General features: G+C 37.2%; 2 protein-coding genes across 2 annotated transcripts; one reads left to right on the plus strand and one right to left on the minus strand.

Annotated features, from left to right (window-relative positions):
• Positions 1-279: 279 nt before the first annotated feature.
• PLEKHF2 (pleckstrin homology and FYVE domain containing 2) lies at positions 280-20,042 on the minus strand. The gene is made up of 2 exons (XM_063079768.1): positions 19,813-20,042; positions 280-2,876 (listed from the first exon to the last, which is right to left on the minus strand). The coding sequence occupies exon 2, from the start codon at positions 2,860-2,862 to the stop codon at positions 2,113-2,115; it is 750 nt and encodes a 249-aa protein (XP_062935838.1). The 5' UTR covers positions 2,863-2,876; positions 19,813-20,042; the 3' UTR covers positions 280-2,112.
• A 727-nt stretch (positions 20,043-20,769) lies between these two features.
• LOC134363992 (fatty acid-binding protein, heart-like) lies at positions 20,770-21,402 on the plus strand. Its single transcript, XM_063079867.1, has one exon. The coding sequence runs from the start codon at positions 20,813-20,815 to the stop codon at positions 21,212-21,214; it is 402 nt and encodes a 133-aa protein (XP_062935937.1). The 5' UTR covers positions 20,770-20,812; the 3' UTR covers positions 21,215-21,402.
• The last annotated feature ends 2,542 nt before the right edge of the window (positions 21,403-23,944 follow it).

Genomic DNA, 23,944 nt, shown 5'->3' on the forward strand with positions numbered 1-23,944 from the left:
ATGAAAAATCAGCACCAAAATCACTTCAGGTTTAAATATAACCAAGATTTATAAGAGCTTTAAAAATTATAGAAAAAACTCTGGAAGAAAACACCTTGATTCTATTTGCATGTAAACTCAATGAAAAGGAGGGAATTTCTGTTCACTGCTCTAGCCCTACCACCTACAGCAATGTCTAACACACAGTAGGTGTTCACAGCTGTTGAATACTGAAGCAAAATATGCATATCTATTATCTTAGCAAAGGGAAAAAATCTTCAAGTCACAATACAGAGAAGGTAAATTGTAAAATATTTTTTATTGTAAAAACAATGAAAATGTTATCTCAGAATATTTCCCCTTCATTCCTGAATTTGCTAGGTTCCTATATACCAGCAAGTCTCCATTAGCATTTCTCAGGTTTCATGGTCCTTTCTCTGATATGTTGATTGATTATATGTACATATTGCATAGAAATAAAAGTCCATCTGATATTAAAACAAACCAGAAAAAAAAACCTCTTAACTTGTGCTTTTCTTTCACATTTCTTACAGAGAGATCTGTACATCTCAGATGCTTTCAAAATTTAACAGTAATGTAAAATTAGAACCTTAACCACAGTTAGGATACCAAATAATTCCCCATCACAAGTTATTGAATCAAACCTCTCATGACATTTGCAATATACCCAGATTTATAGATTTTCCTTAAATTTAGAATTTAAAACAAACATTAGACAGCCGATTTTCCATACTTGAAAGACTGCAGTTATTTGCAGCATACTAATGGAGAGAGTAGTGCAAAACGCATCTTTTACATGATAAATATACTTTCAATCTAATGACCGCCTCAAAAGCAAATAGTCAAAAATTACCACTTCTCAAAAGCAATCTAGACTAACTTGATCACAATTTAGAAATATTAATTGCTACTCTATTTCCATAGATTGCAAAATGATTTCAGAAACAGATTAAACATACAATTGTTTACAAAAATAGAAATATTGTTTGGGACTTTACAAAACTTCATAAAATATAACACTATACTCATATTTGTAAATTCAAGATATTTGAAACAGACAATACTTCCAGACACGAAGTTTAGTCAAACAAAGTTGTCTCCCTTGACCATTCTTAACACATTATTTCTTCCAAATCTTCAAGCTTAAGTAAATCTGTGCTCTATCATGGGATTTCTAAAAAGAGATTGTTTATTTTCAAGGGTTTTGTAAGAAGATATTTCATTCTAGAAATAATGTTAAAGCAGATGAATTCATATCTAAAAATATCTTATAAAAAGTAGAAGTTAATGCAATATGACAATTCTATGTTACTGATAAATTTCAAACCAAATTCCTAAGAACGACAACCTATTATTAATTTAAAATATATATTTGATAATTATAATTTGGTACCTATAAAATATAAAAAAACAATCACAACTATTTTATGGAAAAATATTTATTCACATAGAATGAAGATACCTCAATTTAGTTATTCGTAGCTGTCAGATGAGAAGTATTTCCTAATTACACCCATTCATAAACATTCATTTTTATCACCTCAGAGAGCACCACTGTATTTTTTTAAACAAACCAAAAAGTGAGAAGGTAGGGGCTTATTTCATGTAACAGTGCATTACAAGGCACCATTCGGTATATGAAAAAGCCAAAGTATTTCCAAAACATGTACTTTTGTTACTGATGTCTTAACCATAAGATGGTTAAGAAAAAAAGCTCATATTATTAATTAACCACATTTTATTCCCTTTCCCATCATCCTGTACTTTTTAGCTTTTCCACATAATAGAAATAAAAACAACAATGTAGTATGTGATCTGTTAAATAAACATCTTTTCCCAACCTTCCAAGAAAATAATCTAGAAATAAACAAGAATAAGGAATCAAAAATTTATCTTATATATTTGTAATAGTTTATCCCTGTAGAAAAGTGCAGGGAGGGGGTGAAGGCAGGGGGAACCTACTTTCTATAGAATATATTGAGGCACATAGGTTAAAAGTTTCTCAGGCAAATTCATGGCTACAGCAAAATGGAGAAAGCTCAGAATTTTACATTTCCCCCAAAGCTGATTTCTCAGATAGTCACACCCGATTAAATATTTCAAAATGTGTCCTTAGTCACTGCTATCATCATCATCATCATCATCAGATACATCATTTAAAGGAGACTTCAATGGCTGACTGAAAGAGTCTGATCTAGTAGGTTGGCAAGTGGCCATATCCCCAGTAGAAAGCAGGTCATAGCAGAAGTCACAAATCCGCACAGGTTTAGAGGACTGGCTGGGAAGAAGAAATCTCTTTTCAGAGCAGGGCCCACAGACAACAAAACCACATTTGCGGCAATGGTGACGACGATTAACAGGTGTGAATTTTGCTTTCTGACAACGCATACATACAGTTGCCTCAGAGTCAGGAACCCAGACAGCAGCATGTTCATTACTGGGTGTTTTCCCACTTTTGGAGAGTAAATCAGTAACACATTTATTTATGTGATTCATCCATTCTGATTTCTCAGTGGCAGTGGCAGCATAAACTGCAAATGATTTAGTTGGTGTCTTGATAAGCCATCCATTCCTTAAGTCTCCCTCATCTTTGATAGAATCAATAGTGACATTTTCCAGGGGAATAATATGTTGTTTATTATATTTTTTCTTCTGGATGACAATATTGCCATATACGAGAATATCATTAAATAAGAAAAACTGCCTTGCTTTGGGCTTTTTTCTGCACAACTTAGTCAATACTCCTTCTCCAATAAGAACCCGTCCAGGTATAGTTAAGGGTTGACCAGCTGCTCCAAAACAATTTTCTACTATACTTATGCGTCGAGTATTTGCTTCACTGTTTGCCAAGCGATCCACCATCTTTTGCTAGTAGCCTTAAAAAAAAAAAGAAAGAAAGAAATTAGCACATAGAAATTATAAATTCCTTAAGTTAATAAATTATAGAACCTAAATTTAATCTAACAAAACATTGCTTTTACACAAAGGCAAGAAATATAAGCTTCTTACAGACACAAAAGAATGAAAAACAGACAATTAATATAAGCTATCTCTGCAAAATAATAAACCCAGTTCCAAGAATTTTCATCTCAATGGGATTCTGCACGACAGAGGGCTATACATAAACTAAAGAAAATGACTAGCATTTTCCAAGTAAGCTATTACCACTGAGCTAAGTGAGGCCTTAACTCTCTCACCTGGATTACTAGAACTATTTCCCAAAACATTTGCTTGTCTTCAGTCTTGTCTCTTAACTCAATCTCTTCGCAGTGATCTCTAAACTCTAATTTACCCCTTGCCCTATAAAATATAGGATCTTTAGCATGGTATTCAAGACCCTTGATTACCTGGTTTTTCCTTATCTCCCCAACCTCACCATAAACAACTTCTTACCTCAAATGTTTTAGTCTTTCCTTTACTACTTATTACTCCAGCTAACTCTTACTCATCCTTCAAGATTCGGTTTAGGTTATCCTATCTTCTCAAGGAAGCCTTCCTTAAATCGCCGTAATAGACTAAAAGCCTTCCACCACGCTCTCCATACTCCATGTATCTTCTAGCTTCGCTTTTACCAAAGGATTGAAATCTGTCACCTCTACAGACTGCAGTGGAATCTAAAAGGCAGACATCTGATATCCATATTTGAAAGTGACATGGTCTGACATAGCAAAGGTACTCAAAAATGTTAACAGGAACATTTTAACAATGTGCAAAAAACCCATATTAATTTAATCTAAAAGATTAAAGATTTAATCTCTGGATCCAATTTTGACTTTACTCAAGTCACAGAGCTGTGTCCTATTTAAACCTACTAACCTAACACTACTACACTACAACCAAGACATATTAAAGAACAAGGTTTGAGAAGAGGAATATTTAAAGTTTAAAGACTAACAGCAGTCTAAGTTCCAGTATTCAGCCCACAAACTAACGATACTGTAACCTTTCTTGGCCTCCATTATAAAGGACACTACAATTCCAGTTATTCCTGAATTCTGTCTCTTCCCCAACCTTGGGTCCTTGTAAAGCCCTCATGTCCTTCACAAGGGTGGGCTCTGGCAGGCCTGAAAGTTGTTCCCCAAGAATTAATAATGCATGACTCCAAACTGAAGATTTCTCTGCCAGCCAATTAAAAGTCTACCATTCTATGCACAAGAATCACAGAAGAGAAAAACAGCAAATAAGCATGAAAGAGGTTTGTAATCAACCTTATTCATAATTTAAGAAATGACATTAAAACACTAGGATATTTTTCATTTATATTAACAAAAATTTTTAAATGTCCTAAAACGCAGTACTTGTGAGGGTATACAGAAATAAGTACCCTTGTACACTACAGGAAATATGTATACCCACCAATCTAGGTAAATCATCAAAAGAAATTTCACTTTAAGTGCATAATGATGTGTACAAAGATATTTAAAACAGCACTGTTTGTAATAGGAAAACAAAATGGGAAAAGCCCCAAATGTCTATCAAGAGAAATTGGTGGAACAATTTATAAAACACCCTTAATCATACCTCTTGCGAATGAGATAGATCTAAATAAAGCAAAATGTGGAAAATGCTCAAGATATTCAGATGAGTTGAACAAAGAGTTGAACATCATGATCCCATTTTTGTTTCAAATATATACCATATTTCATCAAATCTAAGATGCTATAGACTTCAACACATCTTCAGTTTATTTGCCACTGATAAAGAAAAAAATGCTGCCAATTAAACAAAGGCATACACTTGATTATAAGACATCCCAATTTTAGACATAAAATGTAGTAAAAAATGTTTATCTTTAGACTCAATGAAATATACAATAAAAGCATAATCACAGACATTTGTACATATGTAAGCACACTAGAAAATAAAATTAGAGAACTATACACCATACTATAACAATAATAATTTATCTCTTGAAAGTATGACTATGAATAATTTTTCATACTTTACATTATATTCAAACATTCAACAAGTGTTTGAATGATCAATGATCTAGGTACAGGAAAAATAATAATAAATAATACAAGTGAGGTCCCTGTTCTTCAAGGTTTACATTCTAGTTGGGGACGGGAAAACAGACAAAAAACAAAATCAAGAACCAAGTAGTAGTTAATGGTATGATTTTTTAAAGTGATTTTAAAACGACCAGCTGCAAGCTACTCAGACTAGAAGGTCAGGGAAGGCCTTTCTAAAGCAGCGTCATTTCAGCTGTGAAAGAGGTACCAGATAGGCAGAAATGGGGGTGGGGCCAGATGACAATATTTCAGGCGAAAGGAATAACTGCAAAGGCCTAAGGCAGGAAAGAGGCTGGCACTTTCACAGAACTGAAAGTATATATTTCTCCCCATCTGAATCAACTACTGATTCTACCCATTTGGACATAAAATTATTAATCAGCTCATATACAATGCAAACAGGTTTCTTATATTGCTACTACTAGAATTAATACCACGATAAATTTGTACAGTATTTTTTACATTTATTATTTTCTGATTTTAACTCTCTCAAATTCAAATGAGGTAATCTAATAATATTAGCTGAAATGTAAGCTGAAGGAGAAATTAAGGCACAAAGAGAGATTCAATAATGTAAGAGGCAAAACTTAGCCTGCAATTAATTTTACTCACAGCAATTTCCAAGCAACATGCTGAGCACTCTGCATTCATTACTGTATTTCCTACTAACAGTAACCTTATAATACACGCACTCTTAGTTCCACTTTTATGGATGAGTAAACAGACATAAATGGGATCAGTAACTCATCCAAGGCTGTCACAGCAGAACAGGGTCAAATCTGATTTCTCTGCTGTTACCAATATATCATAGCATGATAACTGTTCCTGAAAACCCCACTGACTCTACAAGAACTCTAAGAAAAGTATTACTAACCTTCAGACCTTCACTGCAAACCCAGAAAATACTGAAGAATAAGTGAATACTACCTTGAACAAATTACCTAAAAGGATATGTCACAATTTACCTGGCCGGTTTCATTGTTCAGATTTTGCAATATTTTAATTCTAAATTTTTTTCATAAATATGTCCCCCTGTTAAAGAATGACGCAACTTAAGAGAGGTTTGGGGCATTATTCATCAGTACTTGGCTAGAGCAAATAGCTTGCAAAGTTCGACAGCAACCCATATAAATACATATTATACTTCCAGGTCATAAACACGACTCATATAATCCTTTCAACAACAAATGATGCATTCTATCATCCTCATTTATTTTAATGATGGTGGCAACACACTTGATTCATTTAACTAATGCGTCGTAACCTGTATTTGAGAAACAATGGATACACAGAACCTAATGCCTCTGGCCTTAAGCACCTCCTTCCATTATATCCTTGGTCCTGAAATATTTTACATATATGTTTGAGATGAAAAAGATGGGAAGCACTGAACTAGAAAACCCATAAATGCATAAATCCTGCCCTACACACAAACACAAAAGAGGGGTGCAGTGTAAGGGGTATTAAGGGGAAAGCAGAGTAGGGAGAGAGGGAGGAGGTTATCAAAAGGTAAATCAAAGACCACTTTTAGCTGGGTTACTGCTAGACACCCCAAAGTAATGATCTTTGGTAATCCAGTTTATTTGAGCCAAAGGTCCTAAGCACTGCCTCTCCCTTCCCACAAAGCCTAAAGCCCAAAGCCAAATTTACCACCAGCACACTGAGGTGCCCTAAGCAGTAAGAACTCTCACAGACTTTTGAGAAAGGACTAGAATTCAAGATTACCCGGCCTAGCCAAAGACTTAGTCCTCTGCATACTGTACTCATTGAGCAACACCGAAAGAGGAAGCAGAAAACTAATAAAATGTGGCCCAATTTGATTACTGCCTACCTTTCTTGGGAAGGAATACCAGTTATAGGAAGAGCTAGGAAGAAAGCTTTCTTATTCCCTAGCAGAGATGACCCCTTTAGGACAAATTCCAAGAAATAAAATTACTAATCTAATCTACTAATTTATGACACTCAGTCATGTTAAATTTTTACATATTCTAGGATCTGCTTCTGGGTTGTCTGGTCTAATCCATTAATCTCTTTTATAATTCTTATGTCAGTACCATGCATCTGGTAGGCCTATTCTAGACTATACCTCATTACTTAACTTTCTCAAAAGCATTTTACCTAATCTCCTTTTTTCTTTGTCCAGATGAAGTCTACTTAGAACAGTGGTTCTCAACCTTAGCTTCACAATGGAACCACAGGGAAGCTTTAACTTCACTATACCAGAAAAAAACATTGATCTAACAGGGTCCAAAACACCATTTTTATTTATTTTTAATATTTCAAGTCATTTTGTGATTAATTTACAGAAATAAAAATAAAGGGATAGTAAAAAAAATAATAAAAGTTAAGAGAAAGCTTTATAAAACCTTAAACATATGTTGGCAAGTTAGCTCAGCAGGTTAGAGTGCAGCCTTATAGCACTTTAAACATAGCAAAATAAGCAATATCCTTCGAATGCAACTACTGCTCATAAGTTATCATGCATGGACCTGTAATATTTCCATTTTTGTCTCTGGAATATTGTTCATGCATTAATTCTTATGTTTGAGAAAACTCATCTAGGAAATTATATCTGAAGACTCATAATCTGAGATTTCATTTACACAATCAAATTTACCATCATTATTGGTTTAGGTGTTATTGTTTCTTTGTATTCATACTCTGATTTGTCTAACAGTTCTGAAATGTCTTCCTCTGCCAATTTTTTCTCTCTTCTATAAGAGATAGAAAATTAAAAATGAAAAATCTGAATTCTCAAATATGTTAAATGAAAGCTTAAAACAAAAAAGACTAAAAAGTATCACCAAACTGCTTTCATATCTTCTTGAAAGATGACCCAAATACTTTGAGCAACACAATAAGAAAGCTGAAAAATGGTGCAAAAGTGAAAAATATTTCACCACTGTATCACCCTTCTAGGCAATTCCATCAATCTCCCATTTTTTCTTCTTGGCATAATTGGGGAAAATTAATGAATTATGATCAAATAATTCCTAGAAGAATGCAATAACAAAATGCTTCAAGATACAGGAAAAGTAAGACCACTAAGATTCCATAATGTATCTTAAGATTTATACGTAATTGCAAGCTAGAATGAGTTTTATTCTACTTTTTTTCATAAGTAAATTTTGTTTTTATTCTTTGGAAGATCTCTAAGGAACAATAAGAGTTACAAAATATCAATCACTACAACAATTAGAACAACTGGAAAAGGAAATTCAAAAAAAATTGAGACCAATGGACTCTGATGGTAAATACTAAGGGTTAAAGAACACTGATACTTAGATCCCTCCCCCAGATATTCTAATTTTATTGGTCTGAGATATGTAGGCATATGGCCTGGGCACTGGAATATTTTTAAGCTCCCCAGGTAATTCTAATGGGCAGTTAAAGTTTAGAACCCTTTTTCAATTACAATAAATAACAGAAAGAATGAATGGAAAAAAATCCCAGTGAAGTATTGATGGAACTCACATTATATTCATAAATTAACTTAGAATGAATTAACATATTCAGTTTTGGTGTTCCTAGTCAGGGTGATAGTATCTCTTCTAGAAGTTTCAAATCTTCTTTTATGGCCCAGTAATTCTGTAGGTTTCTTCTCACAAGATAGTTACATTTCTTAAGTAGGTTCCCAGGAATTGTATACTTTTTGTTGCCACTTTGAATCTAATCTCTTTTCCACATTGTTTTCTAATTAGTTAATACTGTTAATAGGAAAACTAATGATATTTCTATTGTCCCCCCCCCCCCCGCCCCCACATTCAGCTACTTCGCAGAACTCTATTAAATTCCAACAGTATTCCAATTGATTTTCTTTTACTTCCTTTGTCTTCTTTTCCAGCAAATAGTGCCCGGCAGCCCTAATTCATAGTTAAAATGTAAGAACTACAGCAGAGGCATATCTTTTATAAAGCCAGCTTTTATAAAGCCAGCTTTTATACACCGATTAAAAAAATATAAACAAGCAAAGGTTTCAAGTTATCTGCTTCAGAACTGCAGACAAGAACTGCACTTAACTTGTCCAATCTCCATCCTAGACTTTTGGTGACATCTTGTTTCTAAAATAATATGTTCTTCAGTGGGGTGTCTAACACCTGTTAAAAATGTAATACGAGAAGAGACAAAAACTCTTTTAAAAAAGACACAGAATCCTATTTACAATTGAGAAGACAGCCCAACTGTTATAAACTACAATGTCCCAGTTCTTCCTAATGAAAATCAATACTTCTTATCCTTACAGGTGAGTTTAAAACAAAAACTCATTTAATTTATTTCTTATATGTGCCCATGGTACCTGATATTGGTGAACTTCAGTATTCAACTCTGCATTATTGTGGAAAAACCAATGAACTATGAACCGAAAGACCTATATTCTAATCTTGGTTCAGACACTAAATTTAAGTGATTTCACACAAATTACTTAACTGCTCTAGAAGGAGGAGGAGGAGGAAGAGAAAGAGGGGAAAGGAGGGGGGGAGGAAGAGCAGGGAGGGGGAGGAGAAGGGGGAGAGGAGGGAGAGGAGGGGGAGAGGAGGGGGAGAGCAGGGGGAGACGAGGGGGGAGACAAGAGGGGAGATGAGGGGGGAGACGAGAGGAGGAGGGAGGAAGAAGTATCCATCACCACAGCCTTGAATAAAATAATATGTAAAGCTCCTGTCCTTAAAATGAGTCTGATAGTAAGTAGGCCATATTTCTGGTTTACTGCAAATCTTACTTGCCTATAAATTAATTTTTATTCGTTTTGACTGTCTTAATATCAATCAAGATATTTTAATCTGTGTGTGTACTGCTGAGTTGGGACTTTACAGAAAATGTAAAAGGAAAGGGAGAGACAAGTAAGTAGAGAAAGAAGAGGTGAAACAAACAGCAACAAACTACCAGAAGTACATCTTTCCTGGGCAAATGTATTCTATTAGAGTAAACTAGTCCCTCTCTTCATGCATCTAAGTCAAAAGAACAAATATTCCGAGTGCCTACCGTTTGCAAGGGACAAGACAGTTCTTATTTTCATAAGTCCTATAGTCTAAGTAGCCAGAATAATAACCAGGGACTGCTAGGTGAGAGTTTCAATAAATATCAGGATGATACAGCAAAGAAGAAATACTTGAAAACTTAGCAAATTAAATGTGAAATTTTAGTACATTTTACTTATTCCACCACCAAGAAGAGACAGAGCTTTTTCTGTTCCTTTCCACTAGGATTTCTGCCACTGTGGCAAACCAATTACAATTACATTATAGAAATTAGTAGTGATATAGGGAATAGGCTCATTTCTTAAGGTAAGAAAAAAGGAACAAACGTTTATATTTTAATTTTAAGCTTATTAAAGCTGGGTTGAGAAGAATTGAAACTTCAAAATTTTGAATCACATTTAGAGAGAAACCATAGTTATTTTTAAAAATCTCTCCTAGGCACCAAATATGCCTATTACTGAAAAGTAAACTTATTGTACAGTCTCAGCCAAGAAAGGAAAAAAGAAAAACATTTACTCAGCACCTACACATGTGCTAGTAGGCACATCCACATTTTACTCTTTCATTTAATCTAAATTTTAAGTGATAATTACATCCATTTTACAAAAAAAAAGTAAATTGAGCCATGAATTAACTAGGTTAAGCAATTTTCCTATGGTCTCACTGCTAGTTTTTTTCATTGTTCTTGTTTGTTTGTTTGTTTGTTTAATGCATGTTCTTTTCACATTAGACTTTGCTACCTTCAGAAATAAATATTCCAGAAATAATTTCATTCATGTGGACCTTTACTATGTATTTGGGAAAAGCCACTAACAAAATAACAGAAAAACTTTTTAAAACATATAGTAATAAGCATAAAATATGCTCAAAATGATTCTTCAAATACTAAAAGGAAGTAAAAAGTAAAGCTGTGACTAACTTAGTGTGTCAGTAAAGGCAGTTTCAAATAGATTTGATAGAGAAAACTATCGTGGTATATAAGAACTAAGTCATACATGAGGATTTTACAAAATTCATTTGGAAAACCAGAACAACCACACTGGTGGTTAAAAAAGGTCTTTAGAGAGGTAAGAGAGAGGAGCAAAATATGGACCTCAAATTATAAACAAGTCCTCTAAGTCTTTAGCATATAAATCATTGCACACAAGGCAAAATTGATATTCTTTAACTACAGCAATGATCAGGTAACTATTCGAAAACCAGACACCTGTCCAACAGAATTAAATCCAAAATCCTTAATCTGGTATTCAAAGCCCTTCACAGTCAAGTTCTAGCCTGTTGCACTCTGTCTTTCTAGTTTTACCTCTTTATATATGTTCTTTGTTAAAGTCAAACCAGACTACTACCTATAACCAGAATATGTTCTGAACTTCCTTCCCTACCTCTAAGCTCATACGTCTTCCCTCCCTTGCTCTTCTCTATTTGCTGAAATCTCATCAGTCCTTCAATATGCACTCAGTTAATAGCCTTACAGCCAAATATTGTTTCATCTTTAAATTCTCATACATTTTATTTGTACTATTTGCATTCTATTATGTTTCATAAAAACTTGTGTAACTGCTTATTCCTAACCCATTTGGAGGTTCCTGAAAACATATCATTTCCCACAACTTTGTATTCTAAGCTGCACCTACAAAAATGCTTGCATATACATGACATCAATGTGCACTGAGCTGAATGTGATCAGCAGTTAGAAGTGGAAGCAAGCAGGCCAGTTAGTTCAATTGATTAGAGTGTGGCGCTGATAACTCCAAGGTCCAGGGTTCAATCCCTGTATTGGCCACCAAAGAAAAGAGGGGGGTGGGGGCAGCTTAGTGATCTGAAGTGTGATGAAAACCAAAGACTTCATTTTTAACGTCTATATTAATTTTCACAGAAAACTGGAACCACACCCTAGACATCAAATGCTTCATTAGACTCACAGATTTTAAATTTATAAGCAAATGTTGTGCCCCACTTAATCACATATCTAATTATGAATTCTAAGTATTAAGCATGGCAGATCCTGTTTTTCAAAAAATCTCAATCTCACGATATATATAAATGATTTCGTATTCTCTCTTCAAAACACAGCTGTTTAGCAAAAAAAAAGATGATGTGTGTATATTTTCATCAACAAAATTCAGATTAAAAATCTGCATCACTTCAAAAAGTGTTTGTACAGGGGCAATTTATACAGTGCTGACAGCTGTCAAGAAAGTACTATATAATATTGAAAAATAAAGCTGGTAAAGCTCAACTAAAACACTACTGTGGACCTGGTTATCCCATCATATCCCTAACAAATTTTCTTTAGTTCATTCTAAACAGTTATAATCTGCTCATTACTTGAAGGCTTTATACTTGGTGGGAAAAAAGAATGAACCAGACATTAGGAAGTAAGATATATGCCACAAGCTTAACACAAAGCACAATGAGATAAGTACTATAATAAAAATATTAACAAAGTAGTACGGGAGCAAAAAAAGGAAAGAGTGAGGGGATGGAACAGAGAATGTAGCACTTGAATACTTGAAACAGGTTGTGAAGAATACGTAGAATTTCAAAAGGCAAATAAAAAAAAAAGGTAAGGCACAAAGCTCTGAAAGTAAATATGTGTTTTTAAAAAGTCACATGGTACATACAGCTGCAGCAGAAGCTGTAGGGAGTTATTTAGTAGAAAAAGGGAGGGAGAGTGGTAAGACAAGAGATCTTGTTGATTCCTAAGACTTCTTTCTGAAACTATTGGAAGGAGTGGCCTGATTTGATCTGGATTTTTCTAAGATAACCGTGGAAACAAAAAATAAACTGAAAAGGGTGAGATTGAAAACAGGATTCAGTTGAAAAGTTATTGTGGCCATCCCAGATCCAGAACTCCCCATAGAATCTCTGTTGAGACCTCTCTTGTAGGTACTTAACAGTTTAACTCCCTCTGCTTAATCTTGTGTCTCTCATCCTTCACAGATGTTGTTCCTGAGAGCACCCTTACTTCCTTGCATGCAAATGTCTCAATATCTGTTTCCCATAGAACCCAACATTTCCACAGAGTTGTTATAAGAATGAAATAAATTAGTATCTGGAAAAAAAATTAAAGTTTTTGTAAAAGTAGAGGGGGGGTAATAAAAGTAGAGTGGAATGTTTTCAACAGGAATAAAAAAGATAGGTCAGATTCGAGATTGCAATGACTAATTGGATAGGAAGAATAAAGCTAAAAATAATCCCCAGGTTTTTAGTCTAAGTAAAATGGATGCAAATAAAACCATTAATAATTTTCAATGAATTCCGAATAGCCAAACATTAAACGACCATTTGATATGTAAAAAGCAGTATTAAAAGATAGAAGATACACAAAACTAAATATCTCTTTGGAGAAGAAAGAGAAGTTTATACAGACAAGTATATACATAATTCAGGTGTGTTTCTACAGGAAAGAGGATGATGAGAGTAAATGACAAAGAAGCAAAAAACAAAACAAGAAACAGGTTTTGGTACCCCTGTTATGTGCTATGAACTGAGGAATATGGTTAACTCAAATCTTGCACTCAATGTCCAAAACAAAAGAGGAGAAACAAAACAAAAAATGAAAAAAAAAAAAAAAAAAAAAAAGAAAGAAAGAAAGAATGAGGGGCCCTGGGCAAAGAGTTGAATTGGGATGTAATTTTGACTAGATGGAACATCTAGGAATAACTTTTAAAGAGCTAGAAAAACAAACTGGGCTTTAACACAAAAGCAGTAGGTCAAATCACTGGGAGTGTTGGGGGGTGGATGATGGTATACAAATCTATTCCCCAGAGATGAAATACTTGAGCCCAGGCTGGAGTAGGCAGGGCCAGGAGAAGGTATAGTGGTAGACTAGAAGTTTGGTAAGACAGGGAGCAAACTGCAAAAGAAAGTAAGCATCACATTGAACAGTTAAGACTTTATTATACCTTTGCCTTATTATATAAGCAATGGAAAGACAAAGGTTTTTTAAGAGGAAAATATTAATCAGTACACACAAGAAGTACACAGGATGAACTGGAAAGAATAAGCAGTGGCAAGACTGAAGGCAAAGAAACCAATCAGAAGAGTATAGTCTCCAAATGAAAGGTAAAAATAATCTGAACCACAATAACTGACAGCAGAAATGAAAAGGGGAGAATGGAAGAAAGATTACTGAGGTATAGCAGATAAGATTTAGGAACAAACTGAGTATCTGGATGAAAAGTGAGCATTTAAGATGACTTCAGAGGTTTAAGCATAAGCCACTGGACAGAGATAGTAGCTTTGTTTCCAGAGGAAGAAGAAATCAGTTTAGGACATATTTATCTTAAAGTCCTTCAGGGTATCCACACAAGAACATCTGTAAGACAAGCAGAGATGCCAGGATGAGCAGGAAGCCCCAGAACAGAGAGACTCCGTAGACATCCATCTAGAGATGCTGGTTACTGCATGGATGAGAAAACAGAGCAGAGGACTAAACTTTGGAGAACACCTAGTTTAGAAAGCAGGAGGAGAATCAAGGCAAGAGAAAACGGGAGACAACAGAGCACAAAACACCTTTTCAATGTGCTTTCACGTTTCACAACTTTGAGAGACTAACTTGCCAAAAGGTCACAATGAGCAGTGGAACACATGGAAAAAACCAAGCACTAATGGTAACGAATAATAATAAAATATTTTAGAAATTATTAACCTTTGACCTTGGAACTTTTACCTACAGAAATTTATCCTGGAGAAATAAATTTGGGGAGAGGGAAAGGAGCTTTACATATAAAAATTTTCCCTCTAGCATTAACTCAAGTAGTGAAAAACAAACCTAAATTTCTAGCCACAGAGAAACAGTTGAATATATCATGAAAAAACCAACTATCATGAAAGAAAACATTTTACTACATAAAATTTTTAAACTTCAATGTTGGGGAGGGGAGAGTATTAAAGTAAGAGAAAAATATTTGCAAAATATGTCAAAGGGTCAACATTCTTAAACATATAAAGGGCTCCTGAAAATCCGTATGAAAAAAGGAAAACATCTCAAAAGAAAAATAGTAAGACACAAATGGCAGTTTCCAAAAACCAGAATGACAATAGAGAAATGTTGGCTCTCAGTCCTAATCAAACAAATAAAATTAAAATGAAATAATATTCACCTCTCTAAGATGTGAGGAAAATGGGCACTCATATCCTTGACAGTATACACTGGAACAATTTTTCTAAATGCCATTTTGGCAATATAAGCACTTTAGAAAGTTTACACAACAATTCTATTTCCATGAATATATGTAAAAAATAATTAGACCCATGTACAAAATGATTCACATGAAGTTCACTGTAGCTCTATCTGTAATAATGAAAAGCTGGAAACAACCTAAATGTTTAATAGGAGACTGATTAAATTATGGTATACCTACAGATTTTTAGGCAGCTTTTGAGAAAACACAGATGAACATTTAACATGGAAAACTGTTAAATAAGTTATTTTATTAAATAAAGGTTTCTAAGCAGCACATACTGTATAGTACAAATCTATTTGTTTTTTAAAAGTCTCGAAAGATACACACCAAAAAGTTAGTATTGGTTATCTCTAAGTAATACAGTGATATTTTTATACCGCCTAAATATTTTATAATGAACACACATTCTCTCATAGACAAAGAAAAAAAGCTTTTTAATTTACAAACAAGTGCACAGAATTATTTTGATACTGCCTAAATATTTTATAATGAACTCAAATTCTCTCATAGACAAAGACAAAAAGCTTTTTAATTTACAAACAAATGCACAGAAGAATGTGTAGGAAAATATGAGCATAAAAAGCAAAATATAGTTATAAGTACAATTATGAAAATATGAACAAAGAACACAAAAGCCTTTCTGATTTTTCCCCGTTTTTTTTTTTTTTTTTAAATAAAACAAGTATAAAGAATTTAAGATAACTGGAAGAAAGAAAAGGTGAAGATGATGCAAAGATTCACATCATAAAATCGTAATCATTTTACAAGGAAGCAAGGTCATCTGCTAAGAGTCCGGTGTTTCAAGACTGGCATTAGCAACCTGAGCAGAGTGAAAAAACAGTAGAGAAAATGAGTCAACCTGGGGATCAGAAAAGGATTACAAAGCGAACAATACACAGGCAGCTGGAAAACAAATATGTAATAGACACCACAGAGTGACTCTTTTGGGGGTGTGAAACAGAGAGAAAAATACAAAGTAAATGGTAATATTTACAAGTTGAGAGATTGACCAGTTATATCCAGCAAAGGTCAAGGAGAGGAGGGACTATGTGAGTTCATGGTTAAAATACGAACTACAGAGTTCCAGGTTGGAAAGAAGGAAGACGACTAATGGCCTGAGAGGCACTGGAGGTGAAAATGAAGACAAAAAGCTGCTTCATCAGGATGGAAAAGAGAAGTACAAAGCAGGTCCTTGCATCACCATTTGGCCATAGGCTTTAAGACCTGAGGTAGAGTATGATGGCAAGGTTAAATAACCTAGTCATACATGCAGATTGTGATGTAGAGTGGAGGTAAGGTCGCTGGAGTCAGCAAACTATAGTTCCAAATGTGGCCTTTCTGGCCACAAATGAATACCTGTTATTTAACATCTATGCACTTCACTTTTCTCAGCTGCAAATATATCCTTTCTAGTCTGACTGATGGGAATTTGGCTGGCACTTAACCTCCCTGCATTTTATTCAACCACAAAATGAAAAGAATGAAAAAGAGATAGAGGATTGAATTAAATCAAAGGTTCTCAACCCTAATTGCGCATTAAAATCATAGGTGCTTAAAAAAAAAAAAAAGGCAAAACTGCCTATTCCCTAGCCCCATTTGTTCTGGGGTGGAGACCAGGCATCAGTATTTGAAAGAAGCTCCTAAAGAGATTCTAAGGTGCAGCTAAGGTTGAGAACTAAACAAGGTATTTTAAAGGCAGTTCCCCTTTAAAAATTTTAGAATTCTGTCATTCTATATAATTCACTGCCACTCTGTTCATTTGTTTAAATAATACTATTTATCATGCGCTAGACACGTCCACAAACATCTTAGTGAATCCTCACAACACTGTGAGGCAAATATTTCTGTGTCCATTTCACACAAGTCCAGTGAAGCTTAGAGAAATGAAGTGACTTGTTCAGGATGTCACAAGCAATCAAGGAGCAGAGCCAGGATTCACAGTTTGTTTTATTTGTTCCAGTCCACCATAACGCAACTTGCTTTCTTTTCAGTACACTCATAGCAACAATATGAATGCCTTCTATTCTCGTCCCAGGACCTCCCCAAATTGAACACACTAGAGTTTGTGGTTTGAAGGCTGACTGAGTAGAAAGTGATCTCAGGTGGGTCATTACAGAATTATAAAATGCCTTAACCTAGAGAGGTTTTGCAACTTAAATTAGCACTGTGAAGTATTTTTTTATTCAGTTAAGCCAACAAGCACATTGCTATTAAGCAGGCAGCTTATGTACGAAACTGGTTCTCAAACATAAACTTCAATAGAAAGGCAATTTTTATATGCTTTCCATTGAGCAGGGCAGTCTAAAACAAAATTCTAAGACAATTCTGACAAAACAATAATTGATAGAGCAATAATGGGATTTCCTCTATCAAAGAACTTAAATGTATAAACATGACCTTCAAAAATTTCAAGAATTATAATATTTCCATCAAACGCAAATAAATTCAATCACATTTTAAAATTATGATTATAATCCTTGTGCTGATCCACAGCTTCTCCTCCATTTGTCAATGATTACACTTCAGTCCATTATCTACTCGGAAATTTAATAAATATTCAAGTTCTGTACCCCCAGGCCAAAACTCACTGAGTTACCAAGGTAAATTCTCAAAAAAAGGGGGGGGTACGATCAACTGATATGGGTTCATGACATGTACTGGAAACTACAAAGACGATTTAACTACGATGCCTATGGAAATTACAACTTAATAAGAAATTCATGAAACATATTTACAAGGAACAAACATATGTGTACTCAGCCATTCAAACCTTTCCTGAGCATCTGCTATGTTCTCAGTATGCTGGGGATGGAGAGGCAAATCAGACCCGATGTGACGCCTGCTGTCAAGGTGCCGTGACAGATCTATGCAATATTTACCGGGATAGCATGGGAGAAGTGAACTGATTCCCGGGGAGAGAAAGGGAATGGGGTGGGAGAACAGGGCAGAAAGGGCTTCAGAGAGTATAGGCTCAAGTCAGTGTTTGTAAGAGAAAAAACTTCAATACAAGAACGCTTGCAAATCAGCTCACTAATAAGTATTTATACTGAAGAACTAAATTCAAATCAGAAAGAGCAATGCTAAGATAAGAGCAAACAAGGTGGACAGAAATTGCTCCACAGAAATGAGTTGCGTATCCTACAAAGTTATGCTCTAGGAAAATGAGAAGGCTTCAGAGTCCTAAGACCTCAGTTAAATACCAGCTTGGCTGCTAGATTTGTGAAGTTAGTTAAGTCACCTCATTTTTAAATAACTCTTCGTCGGTAAAGACAAGTATATATAATGACAGTTACTGGACAGAGAAAGCATAACAAAAAAGATTTTTAAGAACGAAGAAAACTGGCAATCAAATGTGAGCAGAAGCTATATTTTAACCCATAAGAGTAAAAAGAAAATTCTGCAAGACATGTTTTAGGGCTTCCTGTATTTGTGGATAAAAGCCTTTTCAGTTCATTTAACAGAATTTTAAAGCTAAGATGTCTTTACTAAAAAATAACAATCATTTACTGGAATAATCCAAGCTGAATCTTCTCTTTTGATGCCTTAGTCAGTACACCAGTTTTATTTTTTGATGCGATTACAAGTTCTCCCAAATAAGTAACTTAACACCATTCACCTCCCGTGCGGTCAGGACCCGAAGAGATTAAAAATAGAAGTCTTTGTAAATACTGAATTAACCTGAAGACCCCAGGAGCTACCAGAGTACAGAAATAGGTAAATGCTCAAAACATGGCAGGCATGCACCTTTAAGGATACAAAGGGAGGGAAAAAACTTCGAAATGTTAAGATCACCTCACTTTATTCTTAGAACAACACATGCCCTTAAGTCTCAGTCAACGTCTGTGTCTAAAGGTTTCTTATAATGAATCTCTCCAGCAACGTACAAAAACACAACAAAAAGAAAAAAAAAAAAAAAAGCATATCAACTTAAGGTACTTTGTGAGTCTATGAATTAGAGGGATTAGGATCCATAACCTAGTGTCACCTATTCACTGCACACTCTCACGTAAGTTATTGCCGTAACTGAGAGCGCCCGAGGATATTGAAGCAACCAGAGCAGCGAACTCTCGGCCTTCAGTATATTTTAAAAGAAAAATAAATTCGGCAAAGATCATAAAACTTTGAGAGAATTCCAAATAAATCTGTCACAGATAACTATACCGTGCCATTTCCCCCTCCCCCAAGTCACAGAAAAATACGCCGTTCAAGTTACAACGTCCCTGACGCGCGGACCCCGCAAACTTTTCGGACAGAAAGATGTTGGGTCCCTGAAACGCCACTGGCCATGTCTGGGACTCTAGTCCTCAAGATCCGTAACTTCTCGCTCGACCCCGGGGCTCCCTCCCCGCAGACCCGCGGGCCGAACCCTCCCGGGCGGCCCCCGAACCGCTCGCGGCGGCGGCGTACGGCCCGCGGGCGCGGCTCGCTCCGGCCCCAGCGCGAGGGGAGCGGCCCAGGAGCGCCCCGTTTCTCACAGACCCCAACATGGCGTCGGCCGCCGCCGCCCGCGCCGACGACACCTCCTAGCGCCGCAGACGGCCCCGGGACCGCGGAAGGAAGAGCCCGGAAAGTTTCGCTTCTCCCCTCCCGGCCCGTCAGGAAGCGGCGGGCCACCACCCGGGCTTCACCTACCCGGCCGGCTGCGGGCGGCGGCGGCAGCGAAGGTCCGACTCCTCTTCGTCGCGGATGCCAGGCGCGGACTCTGGCAGTTCCCCTGTCCCGGCCTCCCAGGGTGAGTGTGGCCCGCGGCCCCGCGCAGCCGGCGCGATCCGGACGCGGCGGGCGGGCGTGCGTGCGGCTGGCGCAGCCGTTCGCAGGTGATTTCCCCGCCCCTCTAGTCGAACCCGACAACGGCCGCCCGGGCTGGCCTCTCCCCTGCGCGCGCGCACGGGCGCGGCCCCGCACACACACCAGGCGCGACCGCGCGGGCGCGAGCACACCCACCCCGCGGGCTCCCCGCCCTTTCAGCCCGTCCCCTCGCCCCGCCCCTCCCGTCCCGCGCGGCGCGCTCGAGAGGCGGGGCCTTTGGCGGGGGCTACACCCACCTAGGCCGTGCTGGGGCGGGGTTTGCTCCTTCGCAGTAGTGGGGTACACGTGCCCGGGAACTGTTTGGGTGCGCGTGGGGCGTGGTACGTGACTTTCCTGGCCCCGACGAGCCCTTGGGAAGGACTGTGAAACTGTCTGTGAAGTTCTTAGGGAGACTGGAAGAATGGAAGAAGATTCTGCCTCCCAACAGGCCTCCCCAGGGAACTGAACCGGAAAGAAAGGCTTTGTATTTAAATGGCCAAAGGCGTCAGTGCAGACATTTGTTTGCTGCTTTCCTGTAGCACGGCGATCTTAGCCATCGCACCTTCAGTTCGCTTTCTGTAAAACTCCGGCCTCTTGAAACAGAGGGAGCTGCAGCTACCGCACACCTTCCCCAGGTGCTCCCCACAGCTCTTTCTTTTACGTGCATGCCTTGGAACTTTGGTCCTCCCAGCACTTTTCTGTGACGCCACAAAACCTCAACTGCGTATTTCACGTACCTAGAAACTGTAATGATAGGACAGTATATAGGGTTAAAAGCGCTCTTACGCCGGTCTTAGAGTCCTTGCACGTCTGCTCTCATCTTCTTTCTCAGCCGAGACTCACCATGGTGGACGCCTTCGTGGGCACCTGGAAGCTAGTGGACAGCAAGAATTTCGATGATTACATGAAGTCAATTGGTGTGGGTTTTGCTACCAGACAGGTGGCCAACATGACCAAGCCTACCACAATCATAGAAAAGAAAGGGGATACTATCACCATAAAAACACAGAGCACCTTCAAGAGCACCGAGATCAGCTTTAAGCTGGGGATGGATTTCGATGAGACAACAGCAGATGACAGGAAGGTCAAGTCCATTGTGACGCTGGATGGAGGCAAACTTGTCCATCTGCAGAAGTGGGACGGGCAGGAGACGACACTTGTGCGGGAGCTAAGAGACGGGAAACTCATCCTGACACTCACCCACGGCAGTGCAGTTAGCACTCGCACTTATGAGAAAGAGGCATGACCTGCCTGGGCCATCACTGCCTGCTGCTCCGCCAATCGGCTACCCCTCGGCTCAGCACCACATTGCCTCATTTTTTTCCTCTGGCATTTTGTATAAATTCATCTTGGCTGAGGAATTCTTCTGGGGTCAGGTGCCACCAGCCTGGATCCAGATCCAGTTCCCATTGAGTATCTGGTTTGTTTTTTTTAAGTGCAGCGTAAGGGTGCTATGGTTAATAAAGCAAAGCCAAGGACCAAAAAAAAAAAAAAAAAGAAAAGTGCCCTTATTAATACCTGTTTGCTAAGCGCTCTTGTGGGTACGTGGAGAGATATCAAAGATGTCTAAGGTAGACATGGAAAGGGGAGTGGGAGGGAGGACGGCATACGCATTTTAAACAAAAAGTATGTTTGTGGGTCGAGATTAGGTCTGGGTAAATTTTATACTTCCCATTAGTCTATTATTTCAGGGATCTTTTTTTTTTTAACCTTTGTTTGGTTGCTGTTAAATCACAGTCACCACCAACGAAGCTGCACATAGATGAGCACCGCAGGAAATGAGTAGGTGTGGGTTCCTCTGTGCTTTATTTCCACCTGCTCTTCTGTTGGGGATCCTCCTCCAGGCTTTCTGCCTCCCAGCCCCCCCTATTTCAATATCTTTGAAACAAATCTTTTTAAAATTATTAACTAGAACAAAATTGGCAAAGATGAACGTTTTTTTAATAGGGTATGTTATAGGATCACAATCACATACACACCAAATCTTTGTGTGTTAGCGATAGTTGTCTCTGTAGATAAGGACAAATGTCACCAGGACTCTTGTCTCAACCATCACCCAACCCCTTCTACATGCACAGCAGTATCAGTGGAAAAAAAGGCTGGACTAAATAATTTCTAAAATCCCCTCAAATTTTGAAATTTGGAATTGCACTGACTGGTTGTCTATGGTCTAGTTTAGAGCATTAGTTACCAAACAGTTTTGGACACTCACCCCCATCAATAAAAGTGTTTGCACCCCCCTGCCCCCATATACTTATTTTGCTTGCCCTAAAGTGCATAGATAGAAGCCAGAATTACCATACTCAAATCTTGGCTTTGCCACCAACTCCAATGTCTTTGGGCACATCCAAATATTACATTAGTTTCTTCATCTGTAAAATGGGGATGATAAAGTATCTACCTCGCAGAGTCATTATGAAGGTTAATTGAATTAATATTGGTAAAGTATGTACCTGGTACATGGTAAATAGTATGTAAGTGTGAAGTAAAAATTATTTTATATATAATGTATAGTGTGTATTTACATACACACATACCTATTATAACTTACCTAATTATTAGCTACATTATAAAACATATACACAAATCAGAAATGATTTTTCTTTTTTGTCTTGGCAGCTTGCCAGTATGGGGATCAGAACCCTTGACCCTGGTGTTACCAGCACCATGCTCTCCCAAGTGAGCTAACCAACTAGCCTGATTTTTGAACAAAATGTATATATATATGTGTATGTATATATGTTTTCTTTCTGCACCCCAATTTGGAGACCATTGACTTAGAGCTGTGCTCACAAATGAAGTAGCCACTAGCCATATGTCTTATTAAATTTAAATTTAGTTAAATTAAAAATTCAGTTCCTCAGTTACACTGACATTTCAAATGTTCAATAGCCACATGACTATTGGACAGTGCAGATATAAAATATTTCCATCATCGCAGAAAGTTCTATTGGATAGCACTGACTAAGCTCCAGAAAACAAGGGACTCAAAGTCACTGAAAGGCAGTAGAATCGACTTCTGACTCAGACCTGTAACTGTGGTACCCTGTTCAATTCAGGTGGTAAGATCTCTGAGTCTCACATGTCATCTGTAAAATGAAGATAAAAATAGGAACTACCTCATGGACTGCTGAGGGGAGGAAATGAGATTACGTGTATAGAGTACCTGAAACATAGAGGAACTTGAAAATATTAGTAAAATTTGAGTTTAAATTAACCCAAATCTGTAAGCCTGAAAGGTTAAAAAGACTTTGTTATTGTCCTTGAATCTAGTGGGTAAGTTTTTCAAAGATACCTATTTTGGAAAAGAGAAGAGTTTGTTTTACTTTCAGTTGAAAACATAGCATTCAAGAGGAGATGGCAAACAGCTGTATTTTAATTACTTCTTGATTTCTTTGTCCCCTTCACGCATAGACTGGGAGAAGACTTGCCCATCTCAGTAAAATGGCACTGCCATCTACAAACTTGATGTCATCATCCTCACATCATCTTTCCCATCTCCGTCATCCAGTCTCTTTTCCTCCAAAATATTGTAGGGTCTACCTTCAAAACACTTCATATGATCTCTTGTCCCCTACACACAGGAACCACACAGAATTGTGTCACTCCCCTGTAGAAAACTTTCAGTGGCTCCTCCACCACGGCTGCTATTACAATTGTACAGGTAGTAGTAGAACAACCCTATGGGAGAGTGCCTTTCACATTGGAGGCATATGAAATTTTATATTTATTACACATTTTTGGCAGTTTTCAGTAAGGTGCTTTGGTCCTAACAAAAGTATTACAACAATTTTCCAACAAGAAGGAAATGTCTTGAAGAATGAATGCCTTTTTCTTTTTTCTTTTTTTTTGAAAGATTATAAAGATTATATTTATTTTGTTAAAAATCAAAAGTTGAACCTATGAGGAAAAAAATAGGTGTCTAAAAAGAAAACTAAGAATTGTAAGCAATATGCAACAGCATGTACTTTAAAAA

The sequence above is a fragment of the Cynocephalus volans genome, chromosome 15, assembly GCF_027409185.1.
Source record: "Cynocephalus volans isolate mCynVol1 chromosome 15, mCynVol1.pri, whole genome shotgun sequence".
Lineage (NCBI taxonomy): Eukaryota > Metazoa > Chordata > Mammalia > Dermoptera > Cynocephalidae > Cynocephalus > Cynocephalus volans.

Coding starts and splice junctions, on each gene's coding strand:
- PLEKHF2 (XM_063079768.1), bottom strand. CDS start 2,862: ATGGTGGATCGCTTGGCAAACAGTGAAGCAAATACTCGACGCATAAGT.
- LOC134363992 (XM_063079867.1), top strand. CDS start 20,813: ATGGTGGACGCCTTCGTGGGCACCTGGAAGCTAGTGGACAGCAAGAAT.